Raw genomic sequence first — 19,128 nt, 5'->3', positions numbered from 1 at the left:
TCTCCCTGCTCACACATAGGGCCGCCAGCCACCTCCCTCCCTGCAGCTCCCAGGGGGCGGCAGGTGGGGACGCCCCTAGACAGGCACAGGACCCAAGGGACACCCCAGGCAATGCCCAGGTCTTCTTGGGGGCCCAGGGGGCTTAGAGCCGGAACTGGGCACCCGTGGGCTTCCTGCCGGCTTGTACTTGAGTTCAGAGAGAACTTGAGAAATCCCGACATGTGGGTTTGAAAATGTTAAAATTCTGTCAATTTACATTTTCTTTCATTTAGTGAATGCTGCCGGAGCGATAGCTGTGGCCTGTGGCCCATTGATCCCTGCAGGTCCGGGGGAGAGCTGAGCGCAGACCCAGGACAGCGATGGACTGGCGCCGCCTTCCATTTATTCTGTGACCCCGAGGCCAGGAGGGAGTGGTGAGAGCCCAGGGCAGAGGCCAGGGTCCCACCGCCCCCAACTACCAGCCCCGCACACACTTCCAAGTGGAGGCGGCCCTCGGTTTGCCAAAATGAAGAGGTCAGACCAAACCAAGAAAGTCACCACGTGGGCACTGGGGGAGGGAGGGGCAGAGAGGTGGGGGGACCCTGGGAGCGAGGACGCCTCTGCGGGATGGGGCCGCCTCGCCCCCCTCGCCCCAACCCACCCCAGCGCGCAGCTCCCCGCGCTCATCCCCAGGGGGACGCTGTGCGCCCAGCCGGCCCGGGACCCTGGCGAAGGCCAGAGGCCTGGGCGGGGCCGGGGTCGCGGGGGCGGAGCCCGCCAGGCGCCCGGTCCCGGGGCGGGACCGCTTGTGACCCTCAGGTCTTTGTGACTTGGGGCTCTGACCGCGGGGCGCCAGTGTGACCCCCGCAGCGCGCTGCTGGGACCGCAGGACCCGGGCGGGCGGCGAGGTCACTCGCGGACCTTCCGCCCGAGCCTCCATGGCGCGCACCGCCCGCGGCCCCGGCCCCCGCCCCGCCGCCAGCCCCCGCAGCCCCGCGGACCGAAGCCCCGAGCCCGGCAGGCCCCGCCGGGCCTCCCCCTCCTGCGGCTCCGCGCGCCGCCAGCACCGCCGCCGCGCCCCGCGCTCAACGCCGCCCGCGCGCCCGCGCAACCCCACGCCCCGCACCGGCCTCCGCCCCGCGCGCCCGCGGCCCCGCCGCCCGCGGCCCTCCTCTGCGCAATGCACGCCGCCGGGCGACCGCGGGGCGCTGGTGGCGGGCTGCGGGGGCGGGGAGCGGGCATCCGGACCACCCCCGGGTGAGCGCGGCCTCCCCACGGCCCGGCCTGCAGGCCCCAGACAGGAGGCTCCGCCCCGCCCCAGCGAGGAGCCCCTGACCCGCCCTCCCGGTAGAATTCCAGCCCCACACCCCACCGCATTCTAAGCCTTCCCCCACCCCCCTCCTGCCCTTCCTGCCCCACACCTCCCTCATGTGTGCTCCCCCACCCCTCACCTTCCCCACCGGATATCTGCCCTCCCCACACCTCCCACACCTGCCCCAGCCCAGTCTCCCCCACTGGTCCCACCCCACACCTCCCTCACCTGCCCTCCCCACACCTTCCCCCCCCCAGCACCTGCCCCACACCTGCTCTCCCCCCACCACCACCAGCCCTCACCTGCCCCTGCTCCCCGCTGGGATCCATCCCTGACATCCCTCTCCTTGCAGGGCCCGGAGCAGGAGCTGGAGCTGGAGGAGGAGGAGCAGGAGCAGAAGCTGGAGCTGGAGCTGGAGCCAGAGCAGAACCTGGAGCCAGAGCTGGAGCCGGAGCAGGACCCGGAGCCGAACCCGGACCCGGACCCAGAGCCGGAGCCGGAGCCGGAGCCGGAGCCGGAGCCGGAGGGAGGAAGGGCGAGCTGCCGGAGCCTGGAATGGAGCAGGGGGAGAGGAAGAGGTTCCTGTCCGCCTCGTCGGAAGGAGACTGGAGAGAAGAAAACAGTCAGTATCACCCGCCCGCCCGTGTCCCCGCCGCCCCTGGGCCTCTATGAGCATCAGACTCGGGGTGTCTCCCTCTGACCAGGACTTGCCGCCCTGCTGCTCCTGGAGATCTGCTCAGCCTCCGTGGGCCGTGGCACTGCCCTGTGCTTGTGGGTGTGAGTGGTTGATTTGCACACACACACACACACACATGCACACACGCGTGCACAGACACGAGGCCTGTGGGCTGTGTGAGCTCGTTGATTGCAGAGCGGTCTGGGCGAGAAGGAACGTGGTGACACCATCTTCCCGCAGGTGCAGTCTGTTTTGTGGTTTCAGTGCAGGAACGAAAGACCTCCTTTAAGGCAGCTGGCAGTGGCATTTTAACATTCCTTTCTGATCGATTCTCGTGTATTTATGAAAACAATTGTCTTCATTTTACTGACTGTAGTCTGGTGATGTTACTAACACACTTACTGCTACAATAGCAGAGATCCATGGAGATCTGTGCTGTGCACACGCCTCTGTAAGCCTTCTCCACCCCCGTGCATCTTATTTCTTTTTCCTGCGTTACTGCGTTGGCCTGCTCTCCCATGGAATGGCGGATACAGGCCAGAGACTGGAACCTTTTTTGTTGTTTTTTCTTCCAAGCCAAGTGCTCGGTATTTCACCGTGAGGTATGATATCGCTTTTTCATGTTACCGAAGGTTCCCTTTTACATGGCTCACTAAGAACTTTTAAATGAACAGCCATTACATCTTACCACACACGTTCTTCTGCATCTGTTGAGGTGATAATACACACTGAGTGGCCAGATTATTATAATCTCTGAACGTGTAATAATCTGGCCACTCCGTATGTGTGTATGTGTATATGTGTGTGTGTGTACACACACACACACACACACACACACATACATTAGAGGTCCAGTGCATGAATTTGTGCATGGGTGGGGTCTGGCTAGCCTGGCCAGGAGCAGGGGACATGGGCAGTTGGCCGACCTGCCTGCTGGTCGAACTCCTGGTCGAGGGGACAATTTGCATATTAGTCTTTTATTATATAGGATTATATAGGATATATACAGAGAGGCCAGAGTATTATGTGTTCAGAGATCATCATCATCTGGCCACTCGGTGTATTTGTTCCTTTCATCTCTGCATGTGGTGGGTTATGTTGAGGGATTGTCGGATATTAAATCAACTTTGTACTCATGGACCACATTCCACGTGGTCATGCTATTGTGTTTTATATGTCACTGGATTTGACTAAAGTTTTTTTGTTTAAGCTTTTATTATTATTATCATTATTATTATTAGAGAGAGGAAGAGGGAGGGAGAGAGAGAAACATACTTTGGCTGCCTCCCACATGCCCCCTACTGAGGATCGAGCCTTAAGCGGTGACTTCAGTTCGTGGGACGATGCTCAGCCAACTGAACCACTCGGGCACAGCTTGTGTCTCCTTTTATGAGTGAGATTGGCCTGCACTTCCTGTCTTGTAACATTCCTGTCAGGTTTGGGTGTTCAACTTATGGCTTCATAAAAAGAGATGAAAAGAGTCCGTTTTCCCCATTCGATGAAAGGCTTTATATAAGATTTTTAAGTTTTTAAATTGTTTTTCTTGTTTTGGCTGCTTTTTAGATATTCCTCCCTACCCCCTTAAATCTTTGGGGAAAAGGACCTGTGATGCCTTCAGACCTTGAGTTTCACTGGGGAACACGTGAATGGTGAATTTCTTGAACAGGAATAGGTGCATCCATGTCCTATTATGTCCGTGTGGGTGAGCCGTGTCTCTCGAGGAGAACACCGTTTGACATGAGCTGTCAGTTACTGGCGTGTGGAGGCGCACAGACTGACTGTCATTTTAATACGTGTGCCCCTGCATTCCTACCATTGGTAGCCCGTGTTTCTCCTCCTTCCTGACCCGTCCTTGCGGAGGCTTATCCCTTTAAAGCGTGCTGCCAAGGTCCAGCTTTTGGGTTGGCCTATTTTCTCTAGAGTACATCTGCTTTTTATTTATTTATTTATTTAATCAATTTTTATTGTTCATATTATTACAAAGGTTCCTCATTTCTTCCCCCCTCCACCAGGTTCCCACTGCTTTTTATTTCATGGAAGTCTTGTCTTCCTTCTATTATTTTTTACCTCCTCTTTCTTTTTGTTTAATTGGTGTCTCTCTAGCCTCTTGAGATGGCAGCTTAGATAATGTTCAGTTTGTTTTCTTTTCTAACGTATGCACTTAAAATCTGTACACTCCCCCATCACCACGGAGCAGTGTCACAATGCTCTGATAGGTCACGTTCTCATTCTCATTTAATTCAAATCATGTTAAAATTGGCTTTGATTCATGTTTTATTTTAGACGTGGGCTGCTGCCCTGGCTGGCGTGGCTCAGTGGATAGAGCGTTGGCCTGCGGACTGAAGGGTCCCGGGTTTGATTTCGGTCAAGGGCATGTACCTTGGTTGTGCCCTGGCCCCGGTCAGGGCTCGCACAGGAGGCAACCGATCAGTGGCGTTCCGTGGTGTAGATGTGCCACAGCCTTTCTGTCCGCTCACCTGCGGACAGGCACTTGGGCTGCTTCCAGACCTCGGCTTCTGTAAATGAAGCTGCAGTGAGTGTACAGGTGCATGTATTCTTTCAAATTAGCATTTCGGGAGCTTCGGATCTATTCCCAGGAGTGGACTTGCTGAGCCCAGCTGATTCATAATTTAATGCATAATGATCGGCACCTGGCAGTGGCCCATGGGGGCAGCCTGCCCGAACCCATGGCGAGCCGAATTCTGTTGGGATGACTCCCCCGCCTTGTCCGCTTCAGGGAATTTCTGAGGATGGCCTCCACCTGCCCTTGATCCTCACAACGGCCCATCTTTTCTAAGTTTCTTCGTTTACTGCCCGAAGTTTACACTATCCTCTTGTTCTCTGAACACCTGTGGGCGGGGCCTTCCTGCCATGACGGCTTTGCTGCCTCTCTCCGTTGTCAGCAACTCAGTCACCCATCTCACCAATCCGACGAGTCTCCAGTCGGGCTTGGCCGATGCTCTTTATCGAATTAAAAGTATTTCTTGTGATTTGGGGTTTATGCTGACTTGGTTCTGTCTCACGTCTCTTCTCCTGTGTCGGCTTTCAGTGTTTCGCAGTAAACGCGCCGGGGGCTGGAACTCCCGCCGTGGACACAACCTCGCAGCCCCTGGGGCTGATGCTGGCGCGGTGGTTCCCGTTCGTCAGCGTGCACCGCCCTCTGTCCCAGCGGCTTCCTCGGCCGCTGGGGTGGGGAGCCTGCCTGTCACAGGGGTAGTTTCTGCCCGATACTTGGTCCTGTTTTCGAAACTTGGAACCGAACGGGGCCGGGGGGTGGGGGGGGGGGGCGGGCAGTATCTCCTGTGGGGACCACATGGGTCCCTGTCAGTGTCTGGGGGTCACGGCGCAGGGCTGTGGAGCTAGGGAGGTGACGTTCAGACCATCACATTCAGATCTCGGTCCTCACCCGCCTTTGGTGGCTTGTCCGTCTGTCTGTCACTGAAAACACAGCCGCTCTGGTGTGTGAGGCCCGTTCCCCAGCTGCCGCTCTGTCTGCATGGATCACTGTTCCCAGCGCAGACATCCCACAAACGGAATCCAGGAGCCAGGCCCAGTGTCGGGCCAGGTGTGGGCTTGCCGGTGTGTACCTGAGCCCGGGACCTGTGCTTCTGCCACGGAGCGGTACACGGCAACTCTGACACGCCCCGTTGCCAGTGTCACCCGATGGCCCCACTCCAAGGACACTCCGTCCTTCTCGGGGCCTCGGCACAGCTCCCTCTCGGAGGCCGGGGCACTGCAGACCCGTTCCTGTGTGGTGCCAGGCGGGGTCGTGGGTCGCCTGCTCCATGTGGCAGTGCCTCGGGGCTGGGGGCTCCTGGGTCCGTCCCCGAATCGAGTGCAGGCTGGGGGCCGGGGCTGTGGGCGGCTGGGCCTCTGTTAACCCGCCTGTGTCTCCCATTTGCCTCCGTATCTGCTTTCTCTTTTACAGAATTAAAACGAGACGTATCTGCTTCCCCCAAATTAGACAGATACAAAATGGCGAGACAGCTGACGGAAAAGGCCATCAAGGTGAACGCTCTTGGGGATTCGGCGGGGAGGGGTTGTCTTTTAAATACGGGGTTTGATTTTGGAATTTGGGGAGTGAGTCCAGAGCTCTGACACCAACACCCCCCTCCCGGTCGGCCTTGGTCCCTGACCCCCAGGCCTGGTCCATGCGTGGAAGCTTGCACTAGAGTTACTTTAAAAAAAATTTTTTTTAATTGATTTCAGAGAGGAAGAGAGGGAGAGAGATAACCATCAAAGATGAGGGAGAACCATGGATCGGCTGCCTCCTGCACGCCCCCTGCTGGGACTCGAGCCCACAACCCAGGCATGTGCCCTTAACCAGGAATGGAACTTGGGACCCTTCAGTCCGCAGGCCAACGCTCTATCCACTGGGCTACACCAGCTGGGGCTAGAGTTACTTTTTATTTCAGCTGGACGCTGGAAATACTCTCAACACGGGGAGCGGGCAGACACGGGCCGTGGAAGCCTGTCCTGCCCCCCCCCCCCCGCCATGCTGCCTCAGGCCATGGGCGCACTCCCGGGCCTGGCCCCGAGGACCCACGGGGCCCGTGTGCGGCCCGCTCCCCAGGCCCCTCTAGGTGCATCGCAGGAGGGACAGGCCAGCAGACACGCCCCCCGCCCCTCCTGGGGCCCCTCCACCCTAGACCCGCCAGCTTTCCTGTCCTTGTGCAGAAGGCCAGGACCGTGGGAGCCCCAGGGACCCAGGCACGTGGTTACGTGAGCCCGTGCTCAGCACAACACATGCCTGGTCACCCAACTTCACGGCTCTCCATGCACCTGGGGAGAGAACCAGGACACACATGACACGTGTTGTGGGGCAGCAGACACCAGCCCTGAGGAGACGTCCATCACCCCTGGCAGCTGCTCCCCCTCTCCAATCCTGCTGCCCCCCCCATCCTTCCCGCAGTGCCTTCCATGACCACGCTCACCGTCCTTTCTGGGAATTCCTAGAAAGAGACCCAGAGCACCTCAGTGACTCTCAACTCTCCTCTGCAGCCCGCACACACATCAATGTGCCAGACTACAAACATCCCTCAGAGAACGGCTTTAGCTGCACTTCACACACTTTCATTTGTAGCATTTTTGTTGCGAGTCCGTGGGAAGTATCGTGTAGGCCCTGTGATTCCTTCCTCCATGCTCAACTTGCAAGCCTGGTTCTGAGCGCTGTGCTTTTCCTGGTTATTTTGTTGCCGATTCCGCTGCAGATTGCATGGCAGCCAAGAATGCAGGCTGGGTGAAGCCCTCCTGCTGAGGTGCTTTGTGCCCATTTTGTGACTGTAAGAGAAGGTGGGGTGAGCCGTCTCTTCACTGCCCTTGGGCGGCCTCTGCTGTTTGCTCTGCTCGGGTCCTGTGGCCACGGGATCCTGTCTGTCCCATCCTTTCCCGGGAGAAGGTGTTAGCGCCTGTCACACTGGGAACGTGTCTGCTCTTCCGTTCTGCCCATTTCCGCTGCAGATAACATGTGGTCCCATCAGTAGGCACACAGAGGCACCGTTCTGCAGGACCCAGGCTTTCCTCTCAGTGATTAAGTAACTAGTGGCTCGGTGCGTGAAATTCATGCACATTAAAAGGGGATTGGTTAGAGGAAACATTTTAAGATTGCTATTTGCCCTTTCTCTATAATAGAAGTGTCAGAGATGAAAGAAAATTAGTAAAATGTATATGAAAGTCTCCCTTCTGCCAGAGTCTGGGGCTCACCACGGGACCCAGAGTCAAGTCCCTGCCCACCACCCGCACGCCCTTCGAAAACTCAGGAGACCCAGACCTGGCCAGCCCCTCCAGGTGGGGGTGCAGCCTCAGGTCCCCCAGCTTAGCACAGGGGCAAGGGGTGCAGCTTGAGGTCCCCCATCAATCCCTGCCGGGCAGGGGGCACAGTCTGAGGTCCCCCGGCCTGGCGCCATGCAGCCTCAGGTGCCTGCCGTTCAGTCGTGAAGTTAGAGTCCTCGCTAATTTGCATATTCCTCTATTACATAGATTGTCTTTAGTGACGCTCATTTGATTTTTTAAAATCCTCACCCGAGGATATTTTTCCAATGATTTTTAGAGAGTAGAAGAGAGAGGGTGAGACAGAGTAAGACATCGATGTGAGAGAAACAGCATTGATTGGTTGCCTCCTGCACGCATCCTGAACCAGGCCCCAGGCTGGGAAGGAGCCTGCAACCGAGGTACATGCTCTTGTCTGGAATCGAACCCAGGACCCTTTGGTCCACAGGCCGATGCCGATGCTCTATCCACTGAACCACACCAGCCAGGGCTGGACGGATTGCTCTTAAAAATTGCACTTCCTGCCCTGGCTGATATGGCTCAGTGGATATAGCGTCTGCCCGTGGAGTGAAGTGTCCTGGGTTCGATTCCAGTCAAGGGCACGGGCCTGGTTGTGGGCTTGGTCCCCAGCAGGGGGCATGCAGGAGGCAGCCAGTCAGTGGTTCTCTCTCATCACTGATGCCCCTCCCTCTCCCTCCCTCGCTGACAAGCGCGCACACACGTTTCCCCGCCCGTCGCTGACCCTGCCTCTCTCCCTCAGGACAAGAAGATCTTCTCCATCCACGGGCACTACCCGGTGATCCGCGAGCTGCTGCGCAGGAAGGGCTGGGTGGAGAAGAAGCTGCACTTCCTGCCCAAGGGCTCCCCCAGGGGCGATGGCGACAGCGAAGGGGCCGCTGGTAGATATCGACCCTCGTCCCTCCGGAGACGTGCGTGTGGTCTCCAGGCCCCGGGCGTGTGCCAGCCCCCCCCCCCCCTGTCCTGGGACCTGGGCCTCCCCCAAAGGCAGAGGACGCCCCGCCTCCCACACAGGCACCCACACATGGCAGGCGCTTCCACATCCCAGTGTTGGCCACGTCTCAGCGGCCCCACCGTGTGTGCCCTGACATCTCTCCTCTGGCCTCGGCTCCCACAGGGTCCTCCCACCACCGCCCCATCCCCCTGCCTCCCCCGCCCCCAGCCCTGCACCTGCTCCAGCCAGGACCCCGCAGATGAGGTCGCCGGCAGGCAGGTGCTGCCGGCCATGACGCAGGGGCACCCCGTGTTGTGTTTGCAGAAACCAAACGTACTGAAGGCAAAGAGAACCAGGACGTGGCCTTCGAGGAGACGGACGACATCCATGATGTGATGGTAGGTCCCCCGCGCGAGTCACAGGGGACCGGCCGCCACCGTGGCCTCGGCGCCCCCGCTGTGCCCGGGGCGGGGACACGCCCCGCACGAGGCCTCTGGGCTGGAGAGCACGACCCCGGGGCCGCCTGTTCCACCCCCCCCGCGCCCCCCCCGCGCCCTGTGGCCCCGGGACCGGGTGGACCCTGCACGGCCGCGATGACCCCTCCGGGCTGGTCCTGACGGAGGCCTCTTGCCAGTCCAGGTTGGTGCGAAACGAGATCCCGTACTTCCTGTGGACGATCAAGAGGGACTCCATCGACTACCACAGCCTGAGCGGCGAACAGATGCTCAACCACTTCGGCAAGACGGCGTCCTTCACCACCAAGGTGAGGGCGGGGAGCGCAGTGCCCCTGCCCTGTGCCCTCGGGGGGCCCTGCCATTGACGGAGGGTGAGCCCGAGGCCCAGGGCCCGGCCGGCTGGGGCGGGCGGGCTGCGGGCGGGCAGAAGGGCCGGAGTGGAGCTCACTGTCTGCTGTCCGCGCAGATCGGGCTGTGCCTGAACATGAGGAACCTGCCCTGGTACGTCCAGGCCAACCCCGACACCTTCTTCCCGCGCTGCTACGGCCTGGGCTCCGACAGCGAGAAGCAGGAGTTCCTGGGTGGGTAGCTGGCCCGCACCCGGACCCCGAACTCCACACTGCAGGGCCTTCGGGAGGGAGCTGGCCGGCCGGGGCTGAGGGCCGGGACGGGGCCAGGTGCTGGCGGAGGGTCTGTCCCACCCAGACCTGGGGGCTCAGCTCCGTGCACACGGCGAGGGCCCTCCAGAAACTTCCAACCTGGGCCATGGAGACGTGGCACCTGCCGGCACCCTGCCCTGTGCCTCACCCCACGGGGGCTCCCGGGAGCAGATGCCCAGGCAGTGGGACAGTCAGGGTGGACTGGAGAGGGAGCTGGTGGAGCCCTGGAGGGCAGGGCAGGGAGGAGGGGCCGGGGGGCTGCCCACTGTGCTGGGTGGGCCAGAGTGCAGGCTGTCCGGGGGAGCCCTCGGAGGCAGGGCTGAGAGCCTGGAGCAGGGGAGGCGGTGGGGCTCCCGGACCTCAGTCCAGGGGGGGCAAGTGGAACCCCTCTGCAGAGCGTGGGAGAGGGAGGCGGGGGCAGGTGTCCGCCCCTGGGCTGTAGGACCCCTGGGCAGAGGGCCCCCGGGCAGAGGGACCCCTGGGCAGAGGGGCAGAGGGACCCCAGATTGTGGGACCCCCCAGGCTGTGGGACCCCGGGCTGTGGGACCCTGGTCACCCCGGGCAGAGGGACCCCTGGGCAGAGGGCCCCCGGGCTGTGGGACCCCGGGCTGTGGGACCCCGGGCAGAGGGCAGCTGGCGCAGGTGCCACCCGGGACCCAGCGTGGCGGAGGGGGCGAGGCCTCGGTGCCTTTGCAGATGACTTCCGGCGCACGGCGGCCACCAGCATCCTCAAGTGGGTGGTCAGCCACCAGCGCTGCCCCCGGAGCCAGGCCCCGGGCAGGCCCAAGGAGGCCCAGGACGCCGACCCCGGCAGCCAGAAAGGTGCGTGCACCCGACCCCTGACCCAGCCTGTTCCCACACACCCGGGGAGGCTGCTGGGCTGGCGTGGAGTTCGTCGTCTCCACACACACACACACACACACACACCCCGCTGCTGGGCTCTGGGCTCCTGCAGGCGCTACAGCTGTGTCCCCTCCCTAGGCCAGAGGACGGGGCGGGGCGGGGGTGTCTCTGCTGTTCAAGCTCCTGGAGGGAAAAGTGGGGGTTCCCATGCGGAGCCTCCAGCAGCTACAGCCTGGTCCGGCCGCTGTGCGTGTGCCTGCCCACCGGGCGCTGCAGCTCCAGAGACGGCTGGGTGCCGGCCTCCCTGTGCTGAGGACCTGACACCACTTTGGCCCTGCGTTTGCTCGGCGTTGCTGGCGGTTAACACGGGACGGACTTCTGAGCTCCTCTGTCAGACTGAGGCCTGAGCCACCGCTTTTCACTTTAAAAATAGTCGTTTGACGTCATTTCTGCCTCAGCACATGCTTAGCCGCCTGAGGAACCTCTCCGCCAGGCACACGAGCCGGCCTCCTGCTCGGCGGCGGGCGGCGGGCTGGGCCTGGGTCACTGGGCACCTGTCTGCGCCCTGGCCGCCTCCCCGCAGGGCCTGGCCCCGGGTCTGGGCAGCTTGTCAGGCACCTGCCCACACCTCGTGCTCAGTCCCCATGTCCCGCCTGGGCCAGTGGCTTTGGTGTCAGCGGGCCCCTGGGTGAGGGCCCTCCCTGTGGTCAGTGACTCCCGAGACCCCCAGCCATCTCGACCCCGGTTCCGGGGACCGTGCGATGCTGAGTAGGAGGCTATTGTGCGAGGCACTGAGCCCACACGTGCCAGCTCCGGGACGCCATCTCTGCCCCGCGAGCTTGTGGGCGTCATGGACGCACAGCGTGGCTCACAAAGCGTTTACTAAACGCCACGGGCGTGCATGTTTCCGGGAGAGTTTGTAGGAAGGGCCACCGCATCCCGCCCCGAGGGGCTGTCTTGCTGGAGGCCGTGGGGGCGCTGGGTGGGCACCCAGCAGTGGGAGGACCTGAGGGAGAGGCGGGCACCTGCCCAGACCGTATGGCATCCAGGTGGCTGCCAAGACGCATCCCCGGTGAGGCCTGTGGCCCGGGCGGGGGCCCCCTCCCCACGCCTGCGCTTCGTTTCAGCTCCCGAGGACAGCGCGAAGCCCGTGGGCCTCTCGGGGCAGCTGGTGGACATGGCGTGCCAGGTGTGCCAGGCCTACCTGGCGCAGCGGGAGCACGAGGACATCGACGTCGCCAAGGACGCCGCCAAGGACCTGACGGAGGAGCAGTGGAAGGAGCTGACCCAGCAGTACTACGCCCTCATCCAGTAAGAGCGGCCGAGGGCGCGGGCTGGGAGGCCCGGGACTCAGCCTCCCTGACGTCGAGATGCCTGCCTGGGCAGGAGGTCCCATAGAGGGATTACATCCCAGACACCACCTCCCGGCGGACACGGGGGCGGCAAGGGCCACACCGACCGGGCCCCACACGGGAGCCCGCCTTCGTCTCCGCAGCCTTTCCTCGGCCCGGTCTGCATCCTCCGTGTCCACGCCGGCCGGAGCAGCCTTCGCGGGGAGCCCACGTGCCTCCCTGAGACCCATGCCGCCCTGAGACCCGCGCTCTGCTTCTTGCTTCGTAGTGGCAACGCCTTCCTCTCCAGCCCGAGGACCCACTTCTCGCAGTGCCAGGCTCTGCTCAACAGAATCTCCTCCGTGAGCCCGCAAACCGACATCGACGGGCTGCGCAACGTGTGGATCGTCAAGCCCGCCGCCAAGTCCCGGGGCCGCGGTGAGTTCCCGGTGGGCCGCCACCACGGGTGAGGAGGCGGCTGGACACCAGGCTCCCGGCACCTCAGGACTGTCCTCCCGGCGTTTGTCCTGAGCTCTGCTAGTTCCTCAGGACACTCCTTCCTATTCCTACGTCAGACGGGTCTCCCGTCTCCTTGTGCATAAGAATGATCTTGGCCACAGGCGTATGCGCCGCTGAGCGGCTGAAGGACCTCCCGCTCGGCAGCAGGCCCGCCCACTCCTCGGGCCCATTAAGAACCCACCTTGAGCCCCAGGTGCACTCGGCAGCCTGAGCCCCCTGTAAGCCTTGTCCACGGTGACTGCGTGTCTGTTCTATGCCTCATCTTCTTGCATCGCACCATGACCGTATTCTTCTTTTTATTTCCAATGGTCAACGCTGTGCTTCTTTTCTCTCTTTATTTTTAAACAAGATTTCAAAGTGAATTTGTGCTTCCAAAGAACAACTTTTGGTTACATTTTTTTGTGTTCATTGTTTCTGTAAGGAACACTTTCTTCTCTTGGCTCGAACTTAAATGCTATGCATTTATTTTCAATATTTTTTGTGCAACTAAAAGCTTCAAGGCTATGAAATTTCCTCTGAATGTGCCCTTAGCTGCACCCTCTTGTTTGTTATATAATTTTCTTATTTTCCTGAGCCTCTAAATATATTTTTTCTTATCATTTGGGTATTCTGTTTGCCCCTTGAATTATTTTTTCATTGTCCTTGTTTTAAATTCACAAGTGGTTAACTTTTATGTGACTTTTAAAGATCTCTTAATTTGATGTTACTGCATCCAGTCCTAAACATCGTCTGTCCTGAAACATTCTCTCTCCCGGGCTTATGCCTGCTTTCCCGGCCGGAGCAGTGCTAGGCCTTGGCTCTGTCCTGAGCCCACGGCTCTGTACGGCAGCGCTATCTGCTGGTGGCTCCCTGCTCCTGTCCCTCAGGCCAGACCTGCTCCCACTGCACCCCCAGGATGCCCACAGACTCACCTGTTCAAGACCCCGTGCCCCACTTTCCTCCCGGTCGCTGGCTGTGTCCCCGCCTCTGTGTCCTCCCTGCTCTCAGCTCCGCGTCAAGCCATCGCTGTTGCTTTGTCCCAGCATTTACGTCAGGGGGAGAGGTCTCCTCTGACGAAGGGACCAGTGTTGTCCTTTCGTGAGGACAGCTTGCCTGTGTTGTGCCTCTGCACTGGGCAGAGGGCCCCCTTCCACCCTCTGTCAGTCAGGATGGGCCAGCTTGTGCCACGTAACAAACAGTCCCCAAACCTCAGTGGCTCTCAACGAGGCCATGAGTTTCCCCACGTTCATCCTTCTCATGCCCGTCACCCGTGCAGCTTGGCCTGGGAGGGTGATGTAGGGGGGGCTCTGCCCACCAACGTCCCCCACCCTCGATGGCGCCACTTGCCTCTGGGAAGTGGGCACAGGGCCTGTAGGTGACAGCAAAGGCTGTGGCAGGAGTAGTGATGTCACTTCTGCTCAGACGTCACTGCTCATGACTAGTCACGTGGCCTAACGGGATGTGTGTGTGTGTGTGTGTGTGTGTGAACTTGAGACACCATAACCCCCCTGCAGAGTAGAGGAGGGCCCAGTGTGGTGGGCACTAGTACACCCAGCCCATCCCCTTTGTCCTGTCACCCGTGAGCATGAGGCCTCCCTGGGCCCTTCCACAGGCGGAGCAGCCCACACCCCTGCCTGCTGGCTTCCCAGAGAGCCCCCCCGACCCCCCGCTCAGTGGGCTGTGGCCGTGAGGTCCGCTGAGCACGGCCCCTTGCAGACATCGTGTGCATGAACCGCGTGGAGGAGATCCTGGAGCTGGTGGCGGCGGACCACCTGTCGCCCAAGGACAAGTGGGTGGTGCAGAAGTACATTGAGACGCCTCTGCTCATCTACGACACCAAGTTCGACATCCGGCAGTGGTTCCTGGTCACCGACTGGAACCCTCTGACCATCTGGTTCTACAAGGAGAGCTACCTGCGCTTCTCCACCCGGCGCTTCTCCCTGGACAACCTGGACGGGTGAGCGGCGGGTCCGCAGGCGGGCACGGGCGGGGCGGGCACGGGCGGGGCGGGCACGGGCACAGGCGGGCATGGGCACGGGCAGGGCGGGCACGGGCAGGGCGGGCACGGGCACGGGCAGGGCGGGCATGGGCAGGGCGGGCACGGGCGGGGCGGGCACAAGCATGGGCGGGCATGGGCACGGGCAGGGCGGGCACGGGCACGGGCAGGGCGGGCACGGGCACGGGCAGGGCGGGCACGGGCTGGGCGGGCACGGGCAGGGCGGGCACAAGCATGGGCGGGCATGGGCACGGGCAGGGCGGGCACGGGCGGGGCGGGCACAAGCACGGGCGGGCATGGGCACGGGCAGTGTGGGCACGGGCAGGGCAGGGCGGGCATGGTGTCCGCTGTTGCCCACCAACCCCCACGTGAGGCACAGAGGGGAGGTTTTGGGACAGGCCCAGGCCCCCCAAAGCCAGCGCTCTGCGCGCCCACGAAGTGTGTATCTTCAGGAAATCCCGGAAGCACCCCTCTCCCTGCCCCTCCCCTGCTTCTCCATCTGGGACCCCCGGCTGGCAAGGGCATCCCTGAAGTCATTTCTGAGTGGGCGTGGCCTGCAGGTGGGGAAGCCCGAGGTCCGCCACCCTAACGCCGTGCCTGGGCCCCACGAGTGAACTTACCCACCGTCACCGGGGGGGCCGGCTGGGAATCCCAGACACACGTGCAGGACGTGGCCTCGGAGCAGCCTGGGTTCGAGGCTCCCAGGGCAGTAGTTCCGTTAGAACAGGCCGGCGTCTAAGTGAGCGAACGGGAAGTCCCACTGGGAATCTTGCCCCGGAAAGGCCGCCGCGGCTGTGGGGGCCGGAGGCTCGGGGAGGGTGACTCGCTGGAGGTCCCTGGTTGGTGGCCCCGGGCAGGTGGGATTTAAAAAAAATACTTGTTTTTATTGATGTCAGAGAGGAAGGGAGAGGGAGAGAGATGGAAACATCAGTAATGAGAGAGCATCCTGGATCGGCTGCCTCTTGCACGCCCCACACTGGGGATTGAACCTGCAACCTGGGCCTGTGCTCTTGATGGGAATCAAACTGTGTCCTGCAGGTTCATAGGTGGACGCTCAGCCCTGGAGACAGGCTGGCCGGGCATGGGCTTCTGGCCTGGCCCTCGTGGGGTCCCTCCTGCAGCCACCTGGTGCGGGGCCGGGGCCAGGACTGGGGCCGGGGTGGGATGGAGCTGGGCTGAGGGCGTGGGGCCGGGCGGGTGGGGGCACGGCTGCCCTGACCTGGCCGGCCCCGCAGGGCCATCCACCTCTGCAACAACTCCATCCAGAAGCACCTCAAGGTGGACAAGGGCCGCAGCCCGCTGCTGCCCTACCACAGCATGTGGACCAGCACGCGCTTCCAGGAGTACCTGCAGAAGCGCGGCCGCGGCTCGGCCTGGGGCAGCGTCATCTACCCCGCCATGAAGCAGGCCATCGCCCACGCCATGAAGGTGGCCCAGGACCACGTGGAGCCGCGCAAGAGCAGCTTCGAGCTCTACGGCGCCGACTTCATCCTGGGCCAGGACCTGAAGCCCTGGCTCATCGAGATCAACTCCAGCCCCACCATGCACGCCTCCACGCCCGTCACGGCCCAGCTGTGCGCGCAGGTGCAGGAGGACACCATCAAGGTGGTGCTGGACCGCAAGGGCGACCGCAGCTGCGACATAGGCAACTTCGAGCTGCTGTGGAAGCAGGTGCGGCCGCTGGGCGGGCCGGTTCCCAGCGGGGGCGGGGCCGGTTCCCTGCGGGGGCGGGGCCGGTTCCCAGCGGGGGCGGGGCCAGGTTCCCACCCGGGGCGGGGCCGGTTCCCACCGGGGGCAGGGCCAGGTCCCAAAGGGGGATGGGGCCGGTTCCCACAGGGGGGCGGGGCCAGGTCCCCAACGGGGATGGGGCCGGTTCCCAATGGGGGGGTGAAGGGAAGAGGGTGGGTGTGGAGGGAAGGAGGGGCTCCTGGCCTGGCCCTGCCCCGCCGGCTGGCCCCCTCATTCAAGCTAAACCAGGGGGGCAGGGCCAGGCCAGGAGCCCCTCCTTCCCTCCATGCCTCTGGGCCCCCTTCTCTCTGGGGAAACTGCACCCCCTCAGGACCTTCCCCGGCCCGGGCCCGAGGCCTCCCTGGAGGGCGGCAGCCCCGCCGCCCTCTAACCGCCCCCCTGTCCCCCACCCCAGCCCGCCGTGGACCTGCCGCCCGTGTACGGCTCGGACCTGTGCGTGGAGGGCGTGGGCATGGGCGTGCGCAGAGGCAAGAAGCAGATGCCGCCCATCCCGCACTTGCGCTTCTCGCCGCTGCTGGACCCGCTCAAGGCGCGCGGCTCCCCGGCTATGCCCGACCTGGCGCCCCCGCGGGCCCCGCCGGCCCTGAAGCTCAAGTTCGGGAAGGTGGGTGCCGCCCTCCGCCTCCTCCGCCTCCTCCGCCCGCGGCTCAGCCGCTCCGGTGGCCGCTGGAGGCAATCAGGCAGAAGGGCGCGTCCCTTCCCAGTTACCTATGGAAACCCACCCTCCCACCTTCCTCCACGTGAGGCCCATCCCCCCCAATTCCCGGTGGTTGCTCTTCTCCTGTCGGTGTCAGGCACCACAGTGCCAAGGCCACCCCCCGCCCCCCTCCCCTGGGCCTCCCTCCTCTGTGAATGTCGATCTCTAATCAGGCTTCACAAGAACCCACTGAGACTTGGGGTTTGTGGAATCCATGGACTCGGCTCGGGGGCGCTAACCAATGACATTGTGTTTCCCTCCCAGAACATGACCCGTGTCTCCGTTTCCTTAGATCTTAAATTGTGTCACTTTCCCAGCGGAGTGTACACTGAGCGGCCAGGTGATGATGACCTCTGAACACATAATCTGGCCACTCGGTATATAGCTTATAGAATAAAAGGCTAATATGCAAATTGTTCTCTCAACCAGGAGTTCAACCAGCAGGCAGGCTGGCCAACCACCCATGTCCCCTCCCCCTGGCCAGGCTGGCTGGATCCCACCATGCACAATTTCATACACGGGCCTCTAATATATATATATTATGTGGAGATTGTAAAAATTAAGAGATTTTTATTAAAACATTTCTCACATGCCATTACGTTGGCTGGGCCGCAAAAAATATTCGTTTTGGGCCACATACAGGCCACAGGCCGAGAGTTTGACACACCCTGTAACAGCTCCACTGACGTTTCTTTATCACCCAGCTAAGCTTTGGACAAAGGAAATTCACCCTAAAATACTCCTGGAAAGTTGAAAACACAGTTGATAATTATTCAAAGTGTGTATTTTGGGGGACAAAAAGATGTATACACACTTTGTGGTGTTGTTCATCCTCACCCAAGGATATTTTTTTCCATCGATTCTTAGAGTGGAAGGGAGGGAGGAGAGAGAAAGAAACAGAAATGAGAGAGACACATCAATCGATTACCTCCTGCACGCACCCCAACGTGGGCCTGAATCAGGTCTGCGACTCAGGCGGACGCCCTCGACCAAGTATCAAACCCATACCCAACCCCTTCCGGTGGCGGCCAATGCTCTAACCACTGAGCAACTGGCCAGGGTGGTACACTCACTTTTAACCGTGGACAACTCACTGGATTTGCACTCCTTTTCAGGTTTAACTGATGTGAAACAATGGGTGAAGCCAGACAAAAAGACTGACCCACTAGACTTTTTTACGGGATGCATGAAAGATGAAGTTTACGATACCAAACAGGCAACAGCTGACGAGGGGTGGGCACACCAACACCGAGCGAAATGATTCTTGATGTTCTGATTCCACGGCTTCACGTGACCAGCAGCGCCGGGGCCAGAGCCGTCATCGTGTGAAAACAGGTGTTGACCAAAAAAAAAATTTATTCATTCCTGGAGATTCTTTTAAATTTTGAAAATGAGCTGTATGTTAATAAACACTGACTTTATAAGCATTCGACGTGTGCATACATGTTGGGGGACCCTCTGTGTATTAATTTCCTGGGCCACCACAGCTCACCACGCTCTCGCTGTTCCTAACGACGTGTGTGTGTGGTCTTTTGTCTCTGCATACGTAGCCCCATCGCGCACAGAGCCTTCGGTGTGCCTGCTGTGTCTCCCCGTGCTGCTGGAAGTCCTTGGTGTTAAAGTGACGGCTCCCAGTGTCTCCTCGTCCATAATGCACAGGCCCAGGTCTTTATAAAGATGCTGAAGGCCCAATGCACGAAATTCGTGCAAGAGTAGGCCTTCCTTCCCCTAGCTGCTGGCACCGGCTTCCCCCCGGCTGCTAGCAGGCACCCAGGCCCCGGGCTTCCCCTGGAGCCCCGGCTTCATCCAAAAGGTCGTCCAGAAGGACATTAGCGTATTACACATTTATTATTATAGACTAGAGGCCCGGTGCACAAAGATTTGTGCAAGAATGGGCCTTCCTTCCCCTGGCTGCTGGCACTGTCTTCACTCTGGCCGGAGCTGCCTTCCCACCTTCCCAAGCTGCCCAGAGGCCTGGAGCTGCTGGGGCACTCCACCTGCATATGCAAATTAACCTGCCATCTTTGGTTGATTTGCATACTCACTCCTGATTGGCTGGCGGGCATCACAAAGGTACGGTCAGTTTGCATCTTTCTCTTCTTGGTGTAGATAGAGGGACACAGATGCAGGTGGGAAGGCAGGGCACTCCACATGCCCAGGAGGTTTCTTCTCATCTTCGCCAAGATGTCGCATCGCGCACGAGCAGCCACTT

The 19,128-nt window shown here is 60.9% G+C and overlaps 1 protein-coding gene across 4 annotated transcripts; it reads left to right on the top strand.

Moving 5' to 3' along the window:
- The first annotated feature begins 1,721 nt into the window (after window positions 1-1,721).
- Window positions 1,722-18,343, top strand: TTLL8 (tubulin tyrosine ligase like 8). Of its 4 annotated transcripts, none has more exons than XM_084879686.1 (13): window positions 1,722-1,913; window positions 5,896-5,975; window positions 8,497-8,665; window positions 9,013-9,086; window positions 9,323-9,451; window positions 9,610-9,724; window positions 10,463-10,624; window positions 11,773-11,956; window positions 12,266-12,414; window positions 14,191-14,431; window positions 15,706-16,141; window positions 16,614-16,823; window positions 18,032-18,343. In XM_084879686.1, exons 1-13 carry the CDS (start codon window positions 1,847-1,849, stop codon window positions 18,035-18,037), a joined length of 2,022 nt encoding a protein of 673 aa, XP_084735812.1. In that variant the 5' UTR covers window positions 1,722-1,846; the 3' UTR covers window positions 18,038-18,343. The 4 variants fall into 4 exon arrangements, with proteins under 4 accessions (XP_084735812.1, XP_084735811.1, XP_084735809.1 ...); XM_084879685.1 differs by having other exon boundaries at window positions 1,740-1,913; window positions 8,497-8,635; window positions 10,499-10,624; XM_084879683.1 differs by having other exon boundaries at window positions 1,740-1,913; window positions 8,497-8,635.
- The last annotated feature ends 785 nt before the right edge of the window (window positions 18,344-19,128 follow it).

This window comes from Pipistrellus hanaki (assembly GCF_964339955.1).
Source record: "Pipistrellus hanaki genome assembly, chromosome: 3".
NCBI lineage: Eukaryota > Metazoa > Chordata > Mammalia > Chiroptera > Vespertilionidae > Pipistrellus > Pipistrellus hanaki.
The sequence above is the reverse complement of the archived record's forward strand: the minus strand, read 5'-3'. Positions and strand labels throughout refer to the sequence as shown.